Source organism: Otolemur garnettii, unplaced genomic scaffold (genome assembly GCF_000181295.1).
Source record: "Otolemur garnettii isolate 467f Iridium unplaced genomic scaffold, OtoGar3 scaffold00041, whole genome shotgun sequence".
Taxonomy (NCBI): Eukaryota; Metazoa; Chordata; class Mammalia; order Primates; family Galagidae; genus Otolemur; species Otolemur garnettii.
This window is the reverse complement of record NW_003852436.1, coordinates 5,957,828-5,977,561: the sequence shown is the minus strand read 5'-3', so window position 1 is coordinate 5,977,561 and position 19,734 is coordinate 5,957,828. Positions and strand designations below refer to the sequence as shown.

The window sequence follows — 19,734 nt, the reverse complement described above, 5'->3', positions numbered from 1 at the left end:
TTCCCCCCGCTTTGTCAAGGAGCTGTAATTATCATTTAGGCGCATTTTTCAGTTTTAACTCCACTGGACACTCCAACAGTGGGCAATTAGTCCGTCAACTTAGTTATTGATTTCGCCATATGTTATCTTTTTTTTTTTTTAAATTACTTTTCCTGGAATGTTTTTGGAGAGTATGTGGGAGACTGTACCCTCCAGACTTAGGGCGATGAGGTGAGAGAGTAATTCTTTTTAGTGACAAATGCCTGAAGAATTTTATACAGAACAAAATGTAGTTTAACAAACAAAAGAAAGTTAAGTGCAAAATTTATGTCCTTTTAAAAAATCAGTAAAATAATGAACTAATCGTTGTTTGAAGAGTGAGTTAAAACTTTTCCCCCCTAGATTTGTCAACTAGCGGGATAGATTTGAAGAACTCCATCCCACCCCCGCACGCGCGGCCCCCCATTCTTTCCAGACAGAGCGGTTGTAAATCCCAGGCTGAGTCCGCCCTGGGAGCCTTAGGGCACCTTCCTCTTTGCTCTGTGTGTGTATGTGTGTGTGTGTGTGTGTGTGTCTCGCTCTTTCCCTCAGTCTGTGCTTCTGTGTGTGTGTGTGTGTGACAGAAAGAGAGCGAGAGAGAGAGAGCGCGAGAGGAGAGAGAGAGAGCGAGCGAGCGAGCGAGAGAGAGAGCAAGAGAGCGAGCTGTGAGCTGTGCTGCCGCCGCCGCTGCCCTTTGATCCCGACATTAGTGTTAGGGGCTCGGAGACACAGCGCGGCCATAGACACCGCCGCACCGGCACTCATTTATTTATACCTCCCATCACACACGCGAGCATAGGACACACACACACTCACACCTATTAGATCTGTTTCCATTGAAGAATATTACGCTCGGGGACAAGCCAGGTGCACGACCAAAAATTAAAAAAAAAAAAAAAAGGAAAAAAGAAAGGAAAGAAAAGAAGAAAACCCCTCTTCGGGCTCCAGGAAACAAGCTTCAACCCATTGCACACAGCGGAGAGAAGGGGTTTCCCCCTGCCCGCCCGCCCGCCCCCCAACTACCTCCCCGCTCCTGCCAGTGTCTGCCTCTCTGCCCCCACGGGGGTTTATTTGATCTCACATTAACCAAGGAGGAGAATGTGAGAAAAGGGGGAAAATGCCCAGGAGGAAGCAGGAGCAGCCCAAGCGCCTTCCCTCACGTAAGTCATCCCTTCTCCACCTCCTCTCGTGCCATTTTCTCGCCCTCCCTCTCTTCTTTCCCCTCCGCAGCCTCCTCCGTTGTTTTCTGCATTAGTTTAGGGTTACAGAGGTGAAACTGACAAAGACACAGCCCGGGTTACTCCTCGTTTAGGTCTATGCTGAGGCAGCCATGTTGGTGATGATCAGCCCCGTGCCCTTTCTATTCTCTCTCTTTTTCTTTCTTTCTCTCACCCCCCCCCTCTTTTTTTCCTTGAGATCGAGCTTTTTCTCCCGTTCCTTCTCCTTCCCCCTCCTCACTCCGGGTTGCGGGGGGAGGGGGCAAGAGAAGAGAGAAAGGGAGTAGTGTGGATGCCAGGGTTTTATCGGGGGGTTGAGGGGGAGGTGGGAGAGGTTGGAATCTTAAAAAAAATTCCTCGTGGATCCCAGTGCCTGAGGGTGCGGGGGTCGGGGCGCGCGGAGGGCTGGGGGCAGTGACATGGCGTTGGGGGGTGTCGGGGCGAGGGCGCGCGGCAGTCGCCGGGCACAGGATCCGGGGAGAGGTCCGTCTCCGGCTAAAGGTTGCGCCGGGGTTGGTAGGCGGAGGTGGAGGAGGCGGCGGCGGAGGAGGGGAGTCGGGGGCGGGCGAGGCGGGAGCGGCTGGGGAGGGTGTGGGGGCACCGCACACAAACATACGGGCACACACGCGCCGCCGGGCGGCTGCTCCCGCGGCGCCGGGGCGAGGGGGCGCGCCAGGGCGCAGGGGGCGCGGGGCGGCCGAACAGGGGGCGAGGCCGGGCAGCGGCGGGGGGATGTGGGGTGCGGGAGCTACGCCGAGGCGGAGGCAAGGAGGCAGGGCGGCTCGCGGCGCGCGAGGTCTCTGCAGAGCCGAGGGGAGGGAGGAGCAGGGCTCCTGGCCGCAATAAAATGCGGGGTCAGTGGGAGCAGACGGAGCCGGGCGAGACTTGGGCTCTCAGACCCCCTCCCCGGCGAGCCTGAGCAGAGTCCAGGACTAAAGTGCATCCACAGCCCTCCCCGGCGGCAGCCACACACACCAACTGGAGACACACACCCGCCGGCACGGCCGGTCCCCTTCCCCTCCTCCACCCGCGCCCCCGGTCCCTCTCCGCCCTCCCTCTGGCTTTTCTTTGCGAGACTCTTAACTTTTCCCCCACTCTCTCTCTAGGTTCCCCCCACCCCAATCTTTCTCCGCTTTGAGTGTTCCGAGATGCTGCTAAAGCTAAAAGTGAAGGAGAAAGAAGCAACTAAAAATATCCCCCGGGGCCGCCGGGCTCCTTGAATGCAGGGAAGAGGGGGCAGGGGAGAAGGCGTGGGGCGGGGTGACGGGAGGAGGGGACGCGGGAGGGAGGGGTCGGGGGAGACTGAGGGTCAATTTCTCCCGCCGCCCCCCCACTCCTCTTTCCCGGCGGTTTGGCGCTGCTCGGAGCCCGATCCTGCAAAACCCGGGCTGGGGGCGGGAGCGGAGCCGGAGCGCCTGCCCGCCCGCCCGGGTGTCAGGCCGACGTGGTCGGTCACCTGAAGTTCACGGAGGGTGGGGGAAGGGTTAAGGTTATGGTGTCTCAGGCTCGGGTTGTATGTGAGTGTGTGCGTTTCCGCTGCAGACAGGCAGAGCGATCGATCTCCCCCTCGCGAAATAGCCGCGGCGGTGCCTGCCCGGGGGACCCGAAGGGGGGCGCGGGCAGTTCGGGCCGGGTGCCCCGCGGCTCGGTGTCACCCGGGCCGCAGCCGAAGTGGCAAGCAAGGGCACTTGCAGGCAGTCCGCTCCGCAAACATTCCTCTTTTCTTTCCTCTTCCCTGTACGCAGGAGTCGACGCAAAGGGCTTGGGTTGTGCTTTTTTTCCCCTTCCTTAAAAAAAAAAAAAGTGCCCCTGTGCAGTCCTTTCTTCGCCTGCCCGCTAGAGGTTCTGAGGATAATATCACATATGTAATATATATGCACATAAAATCGCTCGCAGGCGGCTGCGTGTGTAGGGAAATTTTGTGCGAGGAAAGAGAAGGCGGTGGAGTCGGGGAGGGCAAGTTGGGAGGCTCCGCGCTGCGATTCACAGAAAACTCGCAGCAGTTGGTGGAAGAGTGTGTGCGTGCACATGGCCGGCGGGCCGCAGTTCCCAGAGCTTTTCGGGGGCGTGGGGGAGGGAGGAGAGAGAGGAGGCTGGGATCTTGGTGGGGGGGTGGTCAGGGGAGGTTTGCCCTGCTCGGACAAAATGGGCTTCAGCGTTCTCTGCGAACTTGCCCTTAGATGGCAACTTTGGGAGCTGATGAGCTTGTGTGCGAAAACAGGGCGGTGAGGTTATTTGGTCATTTTCCTTTCTTCTCTTCTCCCCCTGCTTAAAAAAAAATGTTGGCGGGGTTAGAGGGAGGGTGGGAGAGGAGAAGGGATTTATCTGTTTCGGCTGTGACGGAGATGGAACGCCTTCCCTCTAGTGTGTAGCGCAGTCGGGCAGCTGCAGCCTGCCCTGTTGGTGACCTTGACCCTGACCTCGTGCTACTACCCTCTCTGTCTGAGAGGAAATTCAGGCTCCATTTTAGCTTGTGTGCTTGGTGGGCCTCCTGCGCTTTGGTGCTTAGTGATTAAGTTGTATTTCCAGAGTGGGCTCTCTCACTTCGCTCTCTAATTGCATTCTCTGTACTGCTTTTCACTCACTTAAAAATCACCTCCCTCTTCCAGTCACACAAAGTCACTTTTACCGAAGAAGCAATTACCTTCGGAAACACCGTAAATGTTCTCCAGTTTTTAAAGGGAAGCCTTGATTTTCGAAGCGTTTCTACTTACTCTTGCATTGAATGGATTTTTGTGGATGTGTGCTGCCTGTTCTAAGCGTGGTTTACACATGTTTTGTAATCAGTTTGCATTTGGACTAGAGATTTCTGGGCAAATGGTGTATTTTCCAATTCAGTCACAATAACCCAAGGTTTGCTGAGGGCTGAATGAGTCTCAAACTTGCAAGTGGTACAAAGATGTAATACATAATTGACTTTGGTAAAAATTAGTGTTAGTTTGTATTGAATGTAAAATATAATTGTAGATCTGAGTCCCAGTTTTAATACAAAATGCTTTATTTATGTGTGAGAGGATTTCTCATTCCCTGGAGAACTAGTTGCTGTCATAGAAGGCGTCCCGGGGTTTTAAGCTGTTATATAGGGGCAGAATTTAAAAGTTGACCCTAAAAGAAAGGAGTGATGTGTGTAATGGGGGTGGGGAAGGGAGATCTCCGTGAAAAGAAATGAGGAAAATTGCTTTTGAAGCCAAAGATCATCTGAGTAAATATGAAAGTAGTTAATAGCTGCTACTGATAATGTTGTTTTAAGAATCTGCACAACCTGTAAACATACATTTAAGAAGTGAAAATTAGAATTTATAAAAAGGAACTTGTGAAAATTGAATGTATAGAAAATTTGGAATACTTTCTATTTACCTTTTAGGTCCTTCCCCCTTGTCTTTGCATCCCTCAACGATATGAAAGGTTTCTAAAGCATAAACCATTCATTGCTACTTAGACTCTTTCTATGTGTTGAATTTATTTTTCTGTTATTAAATGTAATACTAGCCAGGCACAGTCTGGATGTACAAAGCCCACAGTCCTCCCACTCGGTAGAACAGACACCAGGGAACCTGGAAGTTCCACCCTGCAGTGGATTAGTCCTGGAAATCCAGACTAGCACTTGGTATTACCTGATACCAAGTCTGGGGTGAGCCTCAACCCCTGGCACAGAGTCCTAGCAATTCCCCAGGCTGGGCTTCGGCCTGCTAAGATTTCCTAGCTCCTTCTGTTCAGCTAGACACCCATGGGACTGTTCAGAACCGAATTAGCTTTGGAGATGGGTGAGCCTTTAACCTGACACTACTAACCTAAGCTTTAGGTTTCTGATTTATAATTCTACCCAGTCATTTCCTTCTGGGCCTCTGAAGTAAATGTGTGTGTGTTTGTATCTGTTTGTTTTTATTTTTGTTATATGGGCCTTATACATATGCAGAAAAAAAAAGTCTGTACTGTGGAGTTGAATCGTGAGCCTACAGTCTACAAATCAAAAAGAAGTTCTGTATTAAATTTGCAGGTGACCCCAGCAAAGGATTTTTTTTTTTTTTTTTGAGACAGAGTCTTACATTATGTGTCACCCTTGGTAGAGTGCTCTGGTGTCATAGCTCACAGCAACCTCAAACTCCTGTATTTAAGCGATTCTCTTGCCTCAGCCTCCCAAGTAGCTGAGACTATAGGCGCCAGGTACAACACCTGGATATTTTTTGTTGTAGTTATCATTGTTTAGCAGGCTTGGCCCGGGTTTGAGCCCGCCAGCCCTGGTATATGTGGCCGGGGCCCTAACCACTGAGCTTCAGGCACTAAGACCCCAGCAAAGGTTGTTAACCCTACACTATTTTTGAGAGGTGACTGTAAAAATTATTCAAAATAAAGCCTGTATTTTTTGGTGTAGAACAATCATTATCATTTTGGGATTTAAATGTGACTCTTGCTGTTAGTGGCTCTTTTTATAAAAATTCTTTTCATTAACAAGGTTTAATACCATGTTAATACCTAGAGGCCCTTTGAGCTGTATACCATCCATTTACCTTTAGCAAACTCCCAGACTTCATAACCTAAAAAAAAGTTTGTCAGCCTAATAAAGAGGAAGAGATGGAAACTGATGCTCTGACTTTTACCAGGTGTGGGGCTGGGCACTCGCCATGATGTGCCTCGTTACATTTGGGATCACAGATGGAAGAGGGAAAGGTTGAGAAAGGGCTTTCTCCTGCATTTGTTGTTTTTGTAAGTCTTTTTACCACTGGTGATCAGCACTTTTAAGATTTCCTCATTAGCTTCAACTTATAAATGTTTAGATCCTATTCTATTTCTCACTGGAAATTTTCCCAATGCCTAGTCTCAAGGGGGAGCACAAGGAGAAGTTAATACAACCGTTGTTTTATTATTCCAGTATTTTCGTTGTTTACTCAGTTGTGGGTCAGGACTAGAACAGGTTACTGTGTTCTTCATTAACAAAACTTTATGACAATTCTCGCTTTCTAGTAAAATTGGAAAGCAAAAACTGAAAAGCAGCAGGATCTCTTATTTTTATAATTTTACAAATCTTGTTAAGTCTGATGAAAGAGAAAGGGTAGGAGATTTAACTCTTTCCCCCTATTTATTCTTGTTAATTTTTGCAGTGACCAAGTACCTCCTGACTAACCATGGCAGAAACCACGTGGGCAAAAAATTTGAGTCTGAAGTAGCAAAGTATTTCACTGATCCTGTCAGCCAGAGCTAATGATTCCAAGGTACCCAAGAAACAGTCTAGGTTCATGTGGGAAATAATGCCTATCTGTTCTCTGAAAAGAACATCCATCGTGTATTCCTAATTTAGTAAGTAGGGTATCACTGAGCTTTCGTGTTAGAATAAGGAAGATAGCTCAGAATCACATTTCTTCTAATGCTTCCGAATAGTTTCTAATACAAAAATTGATTTTTAATTTATTTGTATGCTGCCATCTCACTCTGGGGATGACACAGCTGGTGTGAGTTGACAAGTCTCTCTGCACAAAGTGTTAATAAATCATGCTGGAGAAGTATAAATTGGACAGTTTTTGACTAGTGTTAGAGCTTGCTGTGCATTTGAGATTTTAGAGTCTTTGAATGGCTTCTATTAGTAGAGTTCCAAGAGAGGTGTAGAAAAGTCTCTTGTCTGGTGAGGCTTGTAAAATTAGATGGACAAAGGCAGTGGGCACACCCAAACAGTGTGTGTTGGTGGAGTAACCAGGCAGGCTTCTCCTGGAGTCAAAAGTTGGTTTAAAATACACGGAGTCCTATTGTCAACATGTATTTGTAGAAAAACGCTGGATTAGAAATGTATGGTACCTGACTGGGTTAGTATACTAGTTTATTTAATAATCCCAGTAGTTTGGGTTCAGATCGTGTTTGGATCACTAGTTTTACAGAAGAGAAAAACTCTTATCCATGATCACTAACCCTGGTCACTTAATATGCATATTGGTGTTTTTTTGAATTCAGAAATGATAAAGTGTCTTATCAGCACATTGTGCTGCTATAACAAAATTTCTTAGACTAGGTAACTTATAAACAATAGACTTTTATTGCTAACACTTCTTGAGGTTCTGAGTTTAAGATCAAGGTGCGAGTAGATCCACTGTCTAGTAAGGGCTCTATTTCTGCTTCAACCAGGGCACCTTCTCACCATGTCTTCATATGGTGGAAGGGGTGGGCAAGCTCCCTTGGGGCTCTTATGATAAGGGCACTAATCTCCCTCATGGAGGCTCTGCCCTCATAACCTAGTCACCTCCCCAAGACCGCACCTCTTAGTACTATCACCTTGGGGATTAATTTTCAGTGTATGAATTTTAGGGTTACACAAATATTTAGGCCATAGAATGAGGTATGACAGAAACGATAGTGGGGCCACATTATTGCTGTGCTGTTTAAAGCTCTCTTGGTTTCTGTGATTGGTCAATAATGCCATCTGTGAAAGCTGACGTGTGTCATATTGCTGAGATTGGGTTAATATATCCTTTAATCCTCATTTGAAGTTGCCATGTCTTCCTCCACTCTTCATTTTTAAATATCTGATGGGGTTAATACTCCTAATGGGTAGGAGAAGGAAAAACAAATAGAACAGGCTGGTGCTGATCTCTCCATTCTGAGTGATGTATTAGTAATTTCCTATAATTTAATCAGACCGATCGCAGAACAAGATAATGAGAACATGATTTACAAAATAGGACTTTTGGGGGCGTTAAAGGACTTCTACTATAAGGTTTTGCAATACTGTGGGCTTCGTGATGAAGGTACAGATTTGGGGTTTTCTTTTACTGGAAAGAAATCCAGACCAGGCCTAGTTATGGTCAGAGGTGAGCTTTTTTTTTTTCATCAGATTTCATTACTGTTTTGGCTTAGTGAATGTACACTTAGAATCGCATCTTAGAGGTATAGAGTGTAAATGATGATGCCTCTTTCTGTCTCCTTCTTTGCTAGTTTATAGCTCAGTAATTCTTACCATCTAGGACTAAGTGTACAAAACACTTTACGGTTCATGGTAGCTGAAACGTCTTCTGTCATATTTTGTAAGAGAGTAGTGTGCAAAGCACAGACCTTAGAAATAGCTTAAGAGTACTTGATGGGCTGAAGTTTCTAGCTGCTTTTCCCCTTTCGTTTGGGAGCAAGTTTTATGTTTCTGTCCTCTGTCTGTAAATTATATTTTTTATGATATTAGAGAATAGTGTATGATTAGGTACTGAAGAAGGGGCCTCTCAGATGACTCTTATCGTTCCCCAAGGGCCTACCCTGGGATGGAATTGTTCTAGTTACAAGGTAGTTTCATAAATAAAAAGCAGAGTTTGGCTTGATACTAACCTTAAACTGCACGGATGCACATTGCTGTTTGTAAAAGTTAGCTGCACTGTAGCTAATTTTATAAAATGCACAGTGATAGACGCCCACAGTCTGAGGTCAGAATGTGGCCTTTAGCAACTCTGCTTTCACAGACTGACCGAGGGTTACATTAAATGCAGCAGATTCTGTGTGCCTAAAAAGGATATTGTTTCCAACTGTCCATTCCTTTATTAAAAATCAACCTCCACCACTAAAGTTCTGTCTCTAGAGTTCTCAAATGACCAAGGTTTAGGTATTTTTTTGCTACTGTTTTGCAGAAAATCCAAATTCAAAATCCGTAGCTATTTCTGGGGTCTGTGCTTTGCACATTATTCTCTTATAAAATATGACAAAAGACATTTCGGCTACCATGAACCGTAAAGTGTTTTGTACACTTAGCCCTAGATGGTAAGAATTACTGAGCTACAAGTAGCAAAAAAGGAGACGGAAAGAGGCATCTTCGTTTACAATCTGTACCTCTAAGATGTGATTCTAAGTGTATATTAACTAGGCCAAAAAGGTCATGACGTTTTAGCCACCAGCAAGGAAGAAATGGACTTTCTTAGAGGCTGGGGCCTAAAAAAGCAAACCCTAAAATAACCTTTTTTTTTTTTCTCTCTCTCTCTCTCTCTGGTAATTTCAGCATGGGTCAGAGAAGTGGTTAGACCCCATTAGAAGTGTGGTGTAAAAGAAAAAAGAAAGTGGGTGAGAGAGAGACGTACATCTCGCGGTGAATTGTTTTGAGCGCTCAAAAGAAGCTGGCCTTCAAAGGGGACTGAAGAAGGCCAAGGGAAAATGATCTTTTACATGATTGATCAGCAGCACTCTGCTTATCTGAGCTTTTGATACAAGCTGCTGTGCTTGTGAAGGGTGATGGATTTTTCTAAGGTTATATAGTGCTAGTATCTTAGACGGTCTGGTGGTGTATTTTAAAAAGCTTTTGTTGTTGTTTTGTAATAAGAGAAAGAGTCATCTGTAACTTTGCCCTCTTTTCACTTTGTCTACTATATGGTACGACTAAAATAAACACAGAACTCATAGGCTTTTGAAGTTCATATAGTAGCAGTTAAGTTTACAAACTCTGGTGCCAGGTGGTTTACACTCCAGCTCTGCCACAGACTAGCTGTATGATCGTGGGCCAATTACTTCACTTCTCTGTTCTCCAGTTTCTTTATCTTTACATAGTGATTATAGTTCCTATGTCATAGAGTTATTATAAGGATTAATTGAATATATATCCTCATTGAAATGTAGATAGTATACCTATACACAAAATGATTTGTAATTAGTATCTGCTGCATAGGAAGAGCTCAAAGTATCACCTATTAAACACATGAAATACGTTTCAGTTTGCTTAGATAGTGATTAGACTACAGGCATTTCTGACCTAGAACTTTCTGGTGGTTTCTATTTTTTTTTCATATATCTCATTAGAGTGATGAGTAATAATAATATGACATGGTAAAACTCTTTTACAAGGGCTGTTATTGTAAGGCTTGACTAATACTTGTTTCGTAGGCCAATAGTATTAAATTAGGCTTTTACTATAGGACCGAGTTTCTCTGTTTATGTGATTTGACTTGAATTGTATCTAAGTTACATAATAATCATATTCATTATGACTGGATTTTACTGTAAAGTAAGGATAGTAAATCCTCCTTCAGAGACTTACAGTGAGACTCAAATTATAGAATGTTTAAGAAATGTTTATTTATTCATTTATTCAACAGGCAGTCCACTGATTAAAATAACCCAGAAGAAATGGATAGTGGGTGTTTCATTTATTTTATAGGTGATAGTTCACGTTTTGCACAGGAAGAAGGAAGAGCAGGGTCTGCTGTTTCTAATCCTGGAGAACCAACCCAAGAGAGCACATTAAATGAATCTTAAGTGAAGGCTCGAGGGGTGTGAAAGTGTGTGTGTGTGTGTGTGTATCAGAGAGAGGGTGGGGAGATAGGTCGTAGGAAAGGTCATAAGCTGGTGCCATACTGATGTGTTTTGCCCCAGACGGTGTGTTTAAAAACTTGAGACAACATTTTGGAAATTTGAGGTTTCATAGAAAAATCTAAATTTCTAGCTTCTTTTGAAAACTTGGAAGAGCCAGCAGCGCTGGGCCTACTTCCCCACATGGCAGCAATCTGCTGTAGTCGGCGGCGGCTGTCTCCCTTCCCCGGGCATGTGCTTGTCAGTCTGCCACGGTTCCTGCCACTCGGCCACCATGTCTCCATATGCATATACATCTGCCCACCTCCCTCAGGTATCTTGCCTCTTAGGCCCTACAGACATGAAGATTAGAAACTGTTCTGTATTACCCAACGTTCTCTGATCTGTAATGACTAAGGTCTTGTAGTCCACATTCTCTGGCAGTATTAAGAAGCAGTATAAGATGAAGATTGCAATCTGGGCTACACCACGTTTTAGCCACAAAATTAGCAAGTTACTGCAGTTGGCTGTCTGTTTTTTCCTGTCTGTAAAATAGGGGAATATCGTAGGTTCTGTGGTACTAAGTGAGCTCAAACATCCAGATGTATGTCATGTCTGGCATATAGGATGTGAACAATAAGTGCTGAGCATATTAATATACCTGAGGTGTGAATTCAGCTGAGGATCTCAGTAGGATCGCTTTAACTGTCCTGTGTAAGTTAGTCAGGACAACTGCTGCTGCCCATCAGCTTCCGCTCAACATCAGCCAGCTCACTGGTGTATAGCCCTGGCTTTACGTTAGAATCCCCTGGGTAAATTAAAAAAAAAAAAAAATAGAAACACCGCCCCTCCCCTGCCCCTGGAGCTTGAAGGTTAATTGGCTCAGGGTAGAGCTTGTCTGTGAACATTTTTAAAAAACTCCCTGGATTATTTGAATGGGTAGCCAGGGTTGAGGACTCCTAAACTAACCAGAACTCCCATGCTGGGATGACGTCACTTTAGTCAAAAATAAAGACTTGTGATGCTAAGCCTGGGAGCTTATTGATCATAATTTGTTAGGCCCTTGGAACCCTAAAATTAACTCATAGACTTGAGTAATTGCCTCTCACTCCTCTAGGTTGGAAACCAGAGGTTCTGGGAAGGAAGCTTCACGAGGCAAGAGGCTCTGACTCTAGTTTTCTCCCTTACACTCTTCCATTACCAAGGTTTCCCACTGGCTTTGCGACCTTGGGCAAGTCACTTAAACTCTCTGTGCTTTAGTAGCTCCATCTTGTAAAAGGGAAAATTGTGCATTACTGAGAACTTCTATTTATATTATGCTTTATTATTCACGAAGAGCATCTGCCTGTGAGTCAGGCAGGGAAGGACCGCTTCTCCCACCAGTTGGGCAGACGTGGACACTAAGCTACAGAGAGGGAAGAACTAGCTCATGGTCACCAGTGTCAGTGCTGCCAAGGCTGCTCCTCTGACAGTCTCCTGAGCCCAGCGCAGCTCAGGGTCTGTGGAATCTTCGTGGGATCTCCCAAGTTGAAGGAAATGGAGTGCCACCTCAAACTCGGCTCAGAAAGAGAGACCCTCTACTACCGGAAGAGGAACCCCTTTGGTGCTTGTGAAACATAATGGCTCTGTGATTCACAAAAATGCACACTGCTGGTAATATTTCTTTCCTCAAGGATTTAAGATTTGCGTTTTTGACCTTAGACCAAGCAGAGGATAACAGAATAGAGACACGTCAGTGATGCTTTCCGGGGCCTGAATTTTGTGCTCCATATGGAGAGCACTGCCTTCGCGTAATGGCCTAGAATTAGGCATCGTTTTCTAATCTGCACTTGTTTGGCCTTACTTGTTAACCCAACAATCCCCTCTAGAGCATGAAACACAGCTGTATTTGGGAGGAAACAAAGTGTGGGAGACCCTGCGCTCCAGGAAACGTTACTGAAATGTGCTGTGTGATTTCTCCCTTCCGGGGAAAGCAAACCTCAAATAGTAACTTAACTGGGTTTTAATCTAACCTTAAGAAGGTGAGAAATCAAATCATCGTGAGCTGCTTTCTGACATTTATAGAAAGAGAAATTTTACAATTTAGAAGTAGGGTCTGGGTTGGCTACACTAGTAGATCATAGAAGTGCCAGCACAAATGGCGACTCCAATACTTACTGATAGGTGAAAAATATATGCAGAAAATGAGAAAAAGCACAGATAGTTTAAATGTGACTTGGATATACTCCATAAGGCTAGAACCATAGGAATCACAGATACCAACTCTTTATTATTTTTTAAAATCATATATTGTCTCCTTCCACTTCCAGAGATAACCGCTGTTGATCAACAAGTAATATTTAAAGTTAAGCCTTTATTTGACAAAGGGATAGATTTCAGCAGAGCTGGCTAAAGGAATTTTAAGTACTGAATTCAGAATAAGAGTGGCAGCATCACGTGGATACACTGATTAGACACATCTATGACATTGAAGCCCAAGTTGGGTGGCTTGATTTAAAGGGGGAAACTGATGAACTGCTCACCAGAAGGGAGACAACTAGAATGTTGTAGGCTCATGAAATCATCATATGAGAAACTAGTTACTGGGGCACTTGGGAACACTTAATTTGAAGATATGAGTAGAGGTGGATTGGAATTGTACACTGTGGTTACAATTAAATATATGAAGTTCTGTCATGTGAAAAAGGGAATAAGCTTGCTATGAATTGTCATTCATCCTAAATTCTCAGCACGTGTGCAGTAATTGATACTTTATTCACTCATTCATTCATTCATTCGTTCTTCCAGCAGTAGCTGGGCACGTCTGTGTCGGGTTAGGGATTTGTAGCACTGGATAGTGCATCGTCCTTGCTTTCAAGAACTCAGAGCCAAGTGGGCGGAGAGAAAAATGGAAAATAATAATTAAAATTCAGCTTGAAAGTGTTTTCATAAACTTTTGAAATGACAACTGAGACTAAGACCAACAGGGTAGACCTTATATTATATAAATTTGATTTTGATAAGGACCTGTTGAATAAATAAAACTGTCCAAAAATGAAACAGATTTTTGTGTTTATGGAGAAACTGGTTCCACCACCTGTTGGGGGTGATTTTCCTAAGGACTCTTTAAGTGATGCAGGTGGCATAAGGAAAAGTGTTGAACTCTAAAATTGCTTAATATTATGGAAGAGAATTCTATAAAGCAAATGGTACTTTGCTTGGTTTCTGTTATAAAATTGGAAATCTGGTCCCACAGCGGGGGAGCACGTCATCCTGTATACTGAATTGAGAGCCTTTTGGGAGAAAGGGTAGGTGGCAACTCACAGAGTATCATATTGGAACAGTGACGATTTGATCAGCTGCCAGTTGTGGTCCCCATTTGGTGCTCATTTAGTAAGAAGAAGCTTTGAGCGTTCACCTGGCTCAAATTCTGTGGGATGCTGTCTCTTCTGACAGTTCTTTTAAAAGTTAACACAAAACAATCACAGAGCATAAGTACAAGTCAGTGTGCTAAGAAGCGCAAGACAATATACTATGAATTAGATGTGCACGTGTTTGAGGAGGTGCCTGAAGGGAAAAAGATTGGAGAGGAATGACACCCAGAGCATCCTCAAGGAAGTGATGGATTTAGATCTTGGGAAGAGAGAAGAGAGAAGGAGAAGAAATGGCATTAAGCAAAAGAAGCTAAAATAAACCAAAAAGTATGCAGGAGACACTAAGAGAAGCGACCTTATGGAACCAAACGGACTGTATTGGTGATGTAAGGATAAGCGGTAGGAAAGATATGGAAGGAGCTGTCCCAGATTACGATTGCTAAATTGAGTAGCTTCATTGCATCTCAGAAATCAACTGTGAAATGTGATGGATTCTTTTACTGTGATAAAAATGGAGATGGAAGATGACGCCCTAAAGGAAAGAATGGATTTTTCAAGTAGGAAGGCCTATTGAAAACCAAACTTGGAGGGATGGCAGTGGATGTGATCTTTAAGCCCCTTGAGTGTAACAAGTTTAATATAGCTTTTTCTTTCCTTAAAATGTGTATGTGTTTTTTGGCACCATCTGTATAATGAAGCGTAATGACAAAACAAACACCTCTAAACCTACTGCCCAATTTAACAAGTTTCCATGCTGTTGGACCCGTCTGTGTTTTCTGTTCCCTGTCTTCTACAAATTCCCATCGCCCTAAATTTGGTTTATTGCTTCCCTTGCTTTTTCTCTAGACTTTACCATCTAACAATAAATTTAGTTTTGCTTGTCTTTGAAATTTGTGAAGCTGGTAGCTTATAGCACCTTGGCTTTTCGTTCAACGGTTGCCTTTCTGAGATTTATTCATGCTGATGCAAGTAGCTGTGATCCGTTCATCTTCACTGGTCTCTAGTCCTGCTCCATAGAAACACACCACAGTGGATGTTTCCACTGCTGGGACCATGCAAGTACATCTCCGTTGGCCTGACTGTAAATTTCTCTTAAGACACTGGTTCTCAAACATTTTGGTCTCAGGATCCCTTTACCAGGACTCCTAAAAGTTACTGAGGACTCCAAAGAACTTTTGTGTATATGCATTGTATCCATTTGTCTATTTCATATTAAATAGAAAGTGAGATTAAAACTGATAAATTATTTTATCATTAAAAATAATAATTCTGGGCTGCACCTGTAGCTCAAGGGAGTAGAGTGCCGGCCCCATATATTGGAGGTGGTGGGTTCAAACCCGGCCCTGGCCAAAAACTGCCAAAAATAATGATAATAATTCTAACCGTTTAATGATAACTGCAAATAGTATTTTTTAGTGAAAAAAATATTTTCACCCCAAAATCTAGTGAGATGTGTGGCATCATTCTCTGTATTTTAGCAAATTGCTAATGCCTGGTTTACTATAATAGAAGACAGCTAGATTCTCATGGCGTTTGATCCATTGACACATGTTTTGGATGGAGTATATGAAGAAATCCAACTTCATAATGATATGTAATAGCCTTTTTAGATAATTGTGAATATTCTTTGATACTATATTAAGATTCAAAAGAGGCAGCTTATCAAAGGTTAGTTGCAAGGTTGAATCAAAACATTTCAGTGAACTATTTGTATTGTGTTAAATTAAAATCTATTGGTTTCTCCTGTGCTTTAAATGGATCCCATCATGCATGTAACATTTTGCCTTGGATATCTGGAAAAGAGTGATTCACTGAGTTATTTAGATCTACCAAATGCTGACACATTTTTTTATACAGCATCAAAAATGTGTTAATATCACCATTTATCGTAACCTGAAAAGTCTTTCAGTACTGTATTGGGAAACCGTCAAGTTCACAATGTAGGACAAATATTCACAAATTTTAATTCTTACTTGAAGGCTTGAATTTTATCTTTGGCAACAAGTATTATCAGTTTTTCTTGAAGTATTAGTCTTACTTAACTCATTTCCAATAAAGAGTCTGCCAGAGACCCACATTTGAATGATGTAGTCTGTCAGTTTTCTTCAATTAAGAGTGATAGTCAATAAAGAAGAGTGGCTAGTTCATCTAATTCACACAATCACACGTGTGCTTTTCCTTAAGACAGCCACCATACTTCTGCAGTGGCAGAGTGCTTTATGTATATATTTCATTACATACAATATTAAAAAGATATTTACTCAAGGATTGATCTTCAGTAACATTAATAATTTTTACTGCTTCATCATAGGCATTCTTAAGTGAAGCTGGCCGTGTTTTCCCATTAGTTTCTTGATTTGAGCTAAGGTCTTAACAGTCTTACCCACCATTGCTTTGTAGCATCACTTCAAATGTCGTCAGTGAAAAGGGCAAGTGATATCTGAGTGTGAATATAAAAACCATTTTGATCTTGAGAATCCCTAAAAGGGTTTCCAAGACACCCTTGGGTTCCACAGACCACGCTTTGAGAACCACTATTCTGCATAGCGATGGTAATGCCAGTCCTAGTGCAGGTGCTTCTTCAACTTCACTAGATAACACTGTAATGTAGCCCTTGGTGAATATCTCCACTAAAAACTCCCTAAGGGCAAAGAATCCTGACGATGGGGAGCCTTAGCTCCTAAGGGTTCTCGGCAGCTTCTGTGAGATTTCTTTAAAGTACTTTTCAATTCCCCTTGTTCTATTTACGTATTTGGATGAAGATAAGCATTTTATTCTGTAATATATCTGATGGTTTAAAATAAAAGTTATATTTTAAATAAACTCATTAGTTAAATTACCTCTTCCCATAAATACATGTGTCGGCCTATAAAGATGCTCCCTGATCATCCTGTGATTTCCTGGTTCCCCTGTTGGAGGAGAGAGAACTCCAGTGAGTGCCATGGGGCCAGCGTGATTTATCTTGGAGATTGCAGAGTTGCAAGGAAGAGGGGGCGGGTATTTTCCGGCCTAGGGAACTAGGGGTATATCTGGTTTGCTTGTGTTGTCTTCCAGGGTTGCTGCTGTCCTACCATCCATTAAATCACTCACCCAGGAAGGAAATCTGGGTGTAATCCAAATGCCACCCTCCCCTTTCCCTCCCCCAGGGAATTGCTCACCAAGTCTCATTGAATCTACTTCCAGGATATTTCTAGAATTCCTGCGGCTGCTTTAGTTTATGCTCCTACTTTTCTCCCATAGAGAACTGACACACAGTTGCCAACCTGGCTTTTTGTTGCCTGGGTCGTATCTCTCCCTCCCCTCCCCGACCCAGCCTCTGTAATCCAGTGTTCACACTGCCTGCCACCACTGTGGACTTTCTAAAACACTCACATAATCCTGATAATCCTATTTAAGATCTTTTAGGCATTCTCTAAAAGGATAAAGTTTAGACTTCTAGACTTTGCTAAAGCTAAGAGGCAAAGTAGTCTAGAAGATGCTTCATCATCTAAACCCCTTTTCCTCTGCTGGCGATGGTGATGGTCCTCTGTATCCTTTGCTACATTCATATCAGATTATCTGTTCTGCAAACCATGTTTATACCTCCATACCGTGGCAGATTCTTTTCCCTGTTTCTGGACCATCTGATTTGCCTGATACTCTCCTTCTTAGCCTTCAATACTGTGTTCCCTGAGAAGCCTTTCCTGGTAATCCTTTCCATTGTCTCACCTGCTGGGCTTCCCTCTCCAAGGCTCTGTCAGAATAACCTCTTGTGCACATTACAATCTCTTATTCATTGATGTCCTTATTGACTGAGCTTTTTTAAGGGTACGGGCTATTTCTTACTGATTTTTGTGCATTCTTGCATATAACAGCACCTGGTTATATGTAATAGGTGGTCAATAAATATTGCTGAATAAACGAACAAAGGGAGAAGTGAAGAAATGGTCACACAAACAAATTCATAGAATCTGTTCCCATTAACATTATTGAATGGATGAGTGAATGAAGTCATGAAGGGTTCACAGAATCAAAGAAAGACATAGGTACTATCCAAAAGCACTGTCCAATGAATAAATGATCCATGAGTTTTAGAGGCAGAAGGACTTTGGAGACCATCTCCTCCTGTCCTTCTCTTCCAGAAATGAGAAAACGATTTGCCTAAATTGTACATCTGGGCTGGTTGGGAAATGATGGCACAATGCTGTGGACATTCATGTGAATGTGGCCTTAAGATGACTGGGGAGAGTCATGTGCTCCCCTTCCCAAGGAGACTTGCCAAGAAGAACAGAGGCCATGGCCTACACCACAGGGGATACCACAGTCTAAGTGCAAGAGAGAACGTTTTTGTGGTTGGAAGTCTGTGGCACATTCCAGACTGTAGAGTCTCCCCTCGGCTATTGGCTGTTGCTCTCTTTCTATCCTCAAACTGTGCCAAGACTGTCAGATTTTCCTGATGACTGGGCATATTCTGCATCTGGATTCCATGGTCATAACAACCAGAAGTTTCCTGTCCTCTTGGGTTGGGGTGATTATGATATAGAGCTGGATAGCAATGTCAACAGCTCTGAGGTAAGCCCTGCTCTTTAAAACCTCGCGGTTTCTCATCTGCGATCTAGGTGCCTAGGAGGGAGGGGAAGGGAAAACTTATTCACTAAGTGCCAATTCCACGCCATGTGTTTCACTTACACAGTGTTAATTTACCTCTACGAAAACCCCGTGAAATTGCAGATTTTGATATCGTATTCCATAAAGACATTAGGTGGGATCAGTCTATAGCAGGGTAGGATTCTAAAGCATGTGTCCTTTTTGTTTGGCATGCTGCTTAATGCTCTGTAAACTTTTTTTGCTATACAAAACTTGTTGTGGCCTTATTTTGTCAGTATCATAAATTCTTGAAGTTGCATATATATTTATGTAAAAGGAGGTAAATCTGTAGTTTTCTAGTTTAAAGTTGTCTATGCTTTGCAGTTTGTAAATACTTAGCCACTTTTGCAGGTGTTATAATCCTACTTCATGGATGAGGGAGCTGAGTTTTGGGGGACAGAGTGGTCTGCATTTTTCTGGTTCAATATGCCTAACATCCTATCTATGGGTTATTATATAGTGAGCAATCCAAGTTTTGTTACATAAACACTGAAAGTTATATAGCTGGTAAGTTCAAGTTCAGAGTAGAACCAGGTCTCCAAGTCTCTGCTCAGCACTCTTTCCAATGCTAAACCATCCTGCTTTTCCCAGACCCAGAGCTTTAAGCAAAGAGATGCAGCAAGGCTCTCCCTCTCATTAGCATGTGTGGGACTTGGGAACCCTCAGATCTGGCTATTAGGTGAATGTCCACAAATCTAAACAAGTACAGGTGGCTTATTAGAATAAGATCTTTCTTAATTTTGCTTCTCTCCACTTAAATACTCAGTACAGGATTTTAAATCAATTCTGTCTACTTGACACTCCCCAGTGAAGTGATTGAGGAAGGATTGGTTCAGATTTACTACTACTGATATTAATGTGGAAATTAAAAAAAAAAAAAAGGCTTTATCTAAGTGACTTCCAAACAGAGATTTAAAACAAAGCCTGATTAGTTGAGCATATTTACATCAAAAGCTTTTCAAACTTGTGTTCCTCAAATGAACTTCTTGAAATTGCCGAATAATTTTTCACTCTCCTTTTTAAATACTAGTTTTTTGGTGGAGAATAAGCTGGTTAACTAAATTCTTATAATATGTGGGATATGTTGCAGCTAGAGAACTGCATACAGCTCTCGAAGTTTTATAAGAAAAGAAGTGATATGTTTATTCAAATACAAATTAGGGCCTTTTATAGACCCCCAAGATGATAAGAAGAAGATAATTGATGAAACTGCTGTATAATGTCCGAATCATGTAAATGTGACTCCCAGGAAATGGTGTATGCATGCCAGGAGGTTTTTTTTT

General features: G+C 43.1%; 1 protein-coding gene across 3 annotated transcripts in view; it reads left to right on the top strand.

Annotated features, from left to right (window-relative positions):
- Positions 1 to 740: 740 nt before the first annotated feature.
- The window catches only part of ZNF827 (zinc finger protein 827), a 167,876-nt gene continuing 148,882 nt past the window's right edge, over positions 741 to 19,734 (top strand). Inside the window, exon 1 of one of the 3 annotated variants that reach the window (XM_003790199.2) lies at positions 741 to 1,178. In XM_003790199.2, the coding sequence (XP_003790247.1) occupies positions 1,136 to 1,178 (43 nt within the window). In that variant the 5' untranslated portion in view covers positions 741 to 1,135. The remainder of the gene's footprint in view (positions 1,179 to 19,734) is intronic. The other 2 variants (XM_003790200.2, XM_012805398.2) reach the window with 2 other exon arrangements.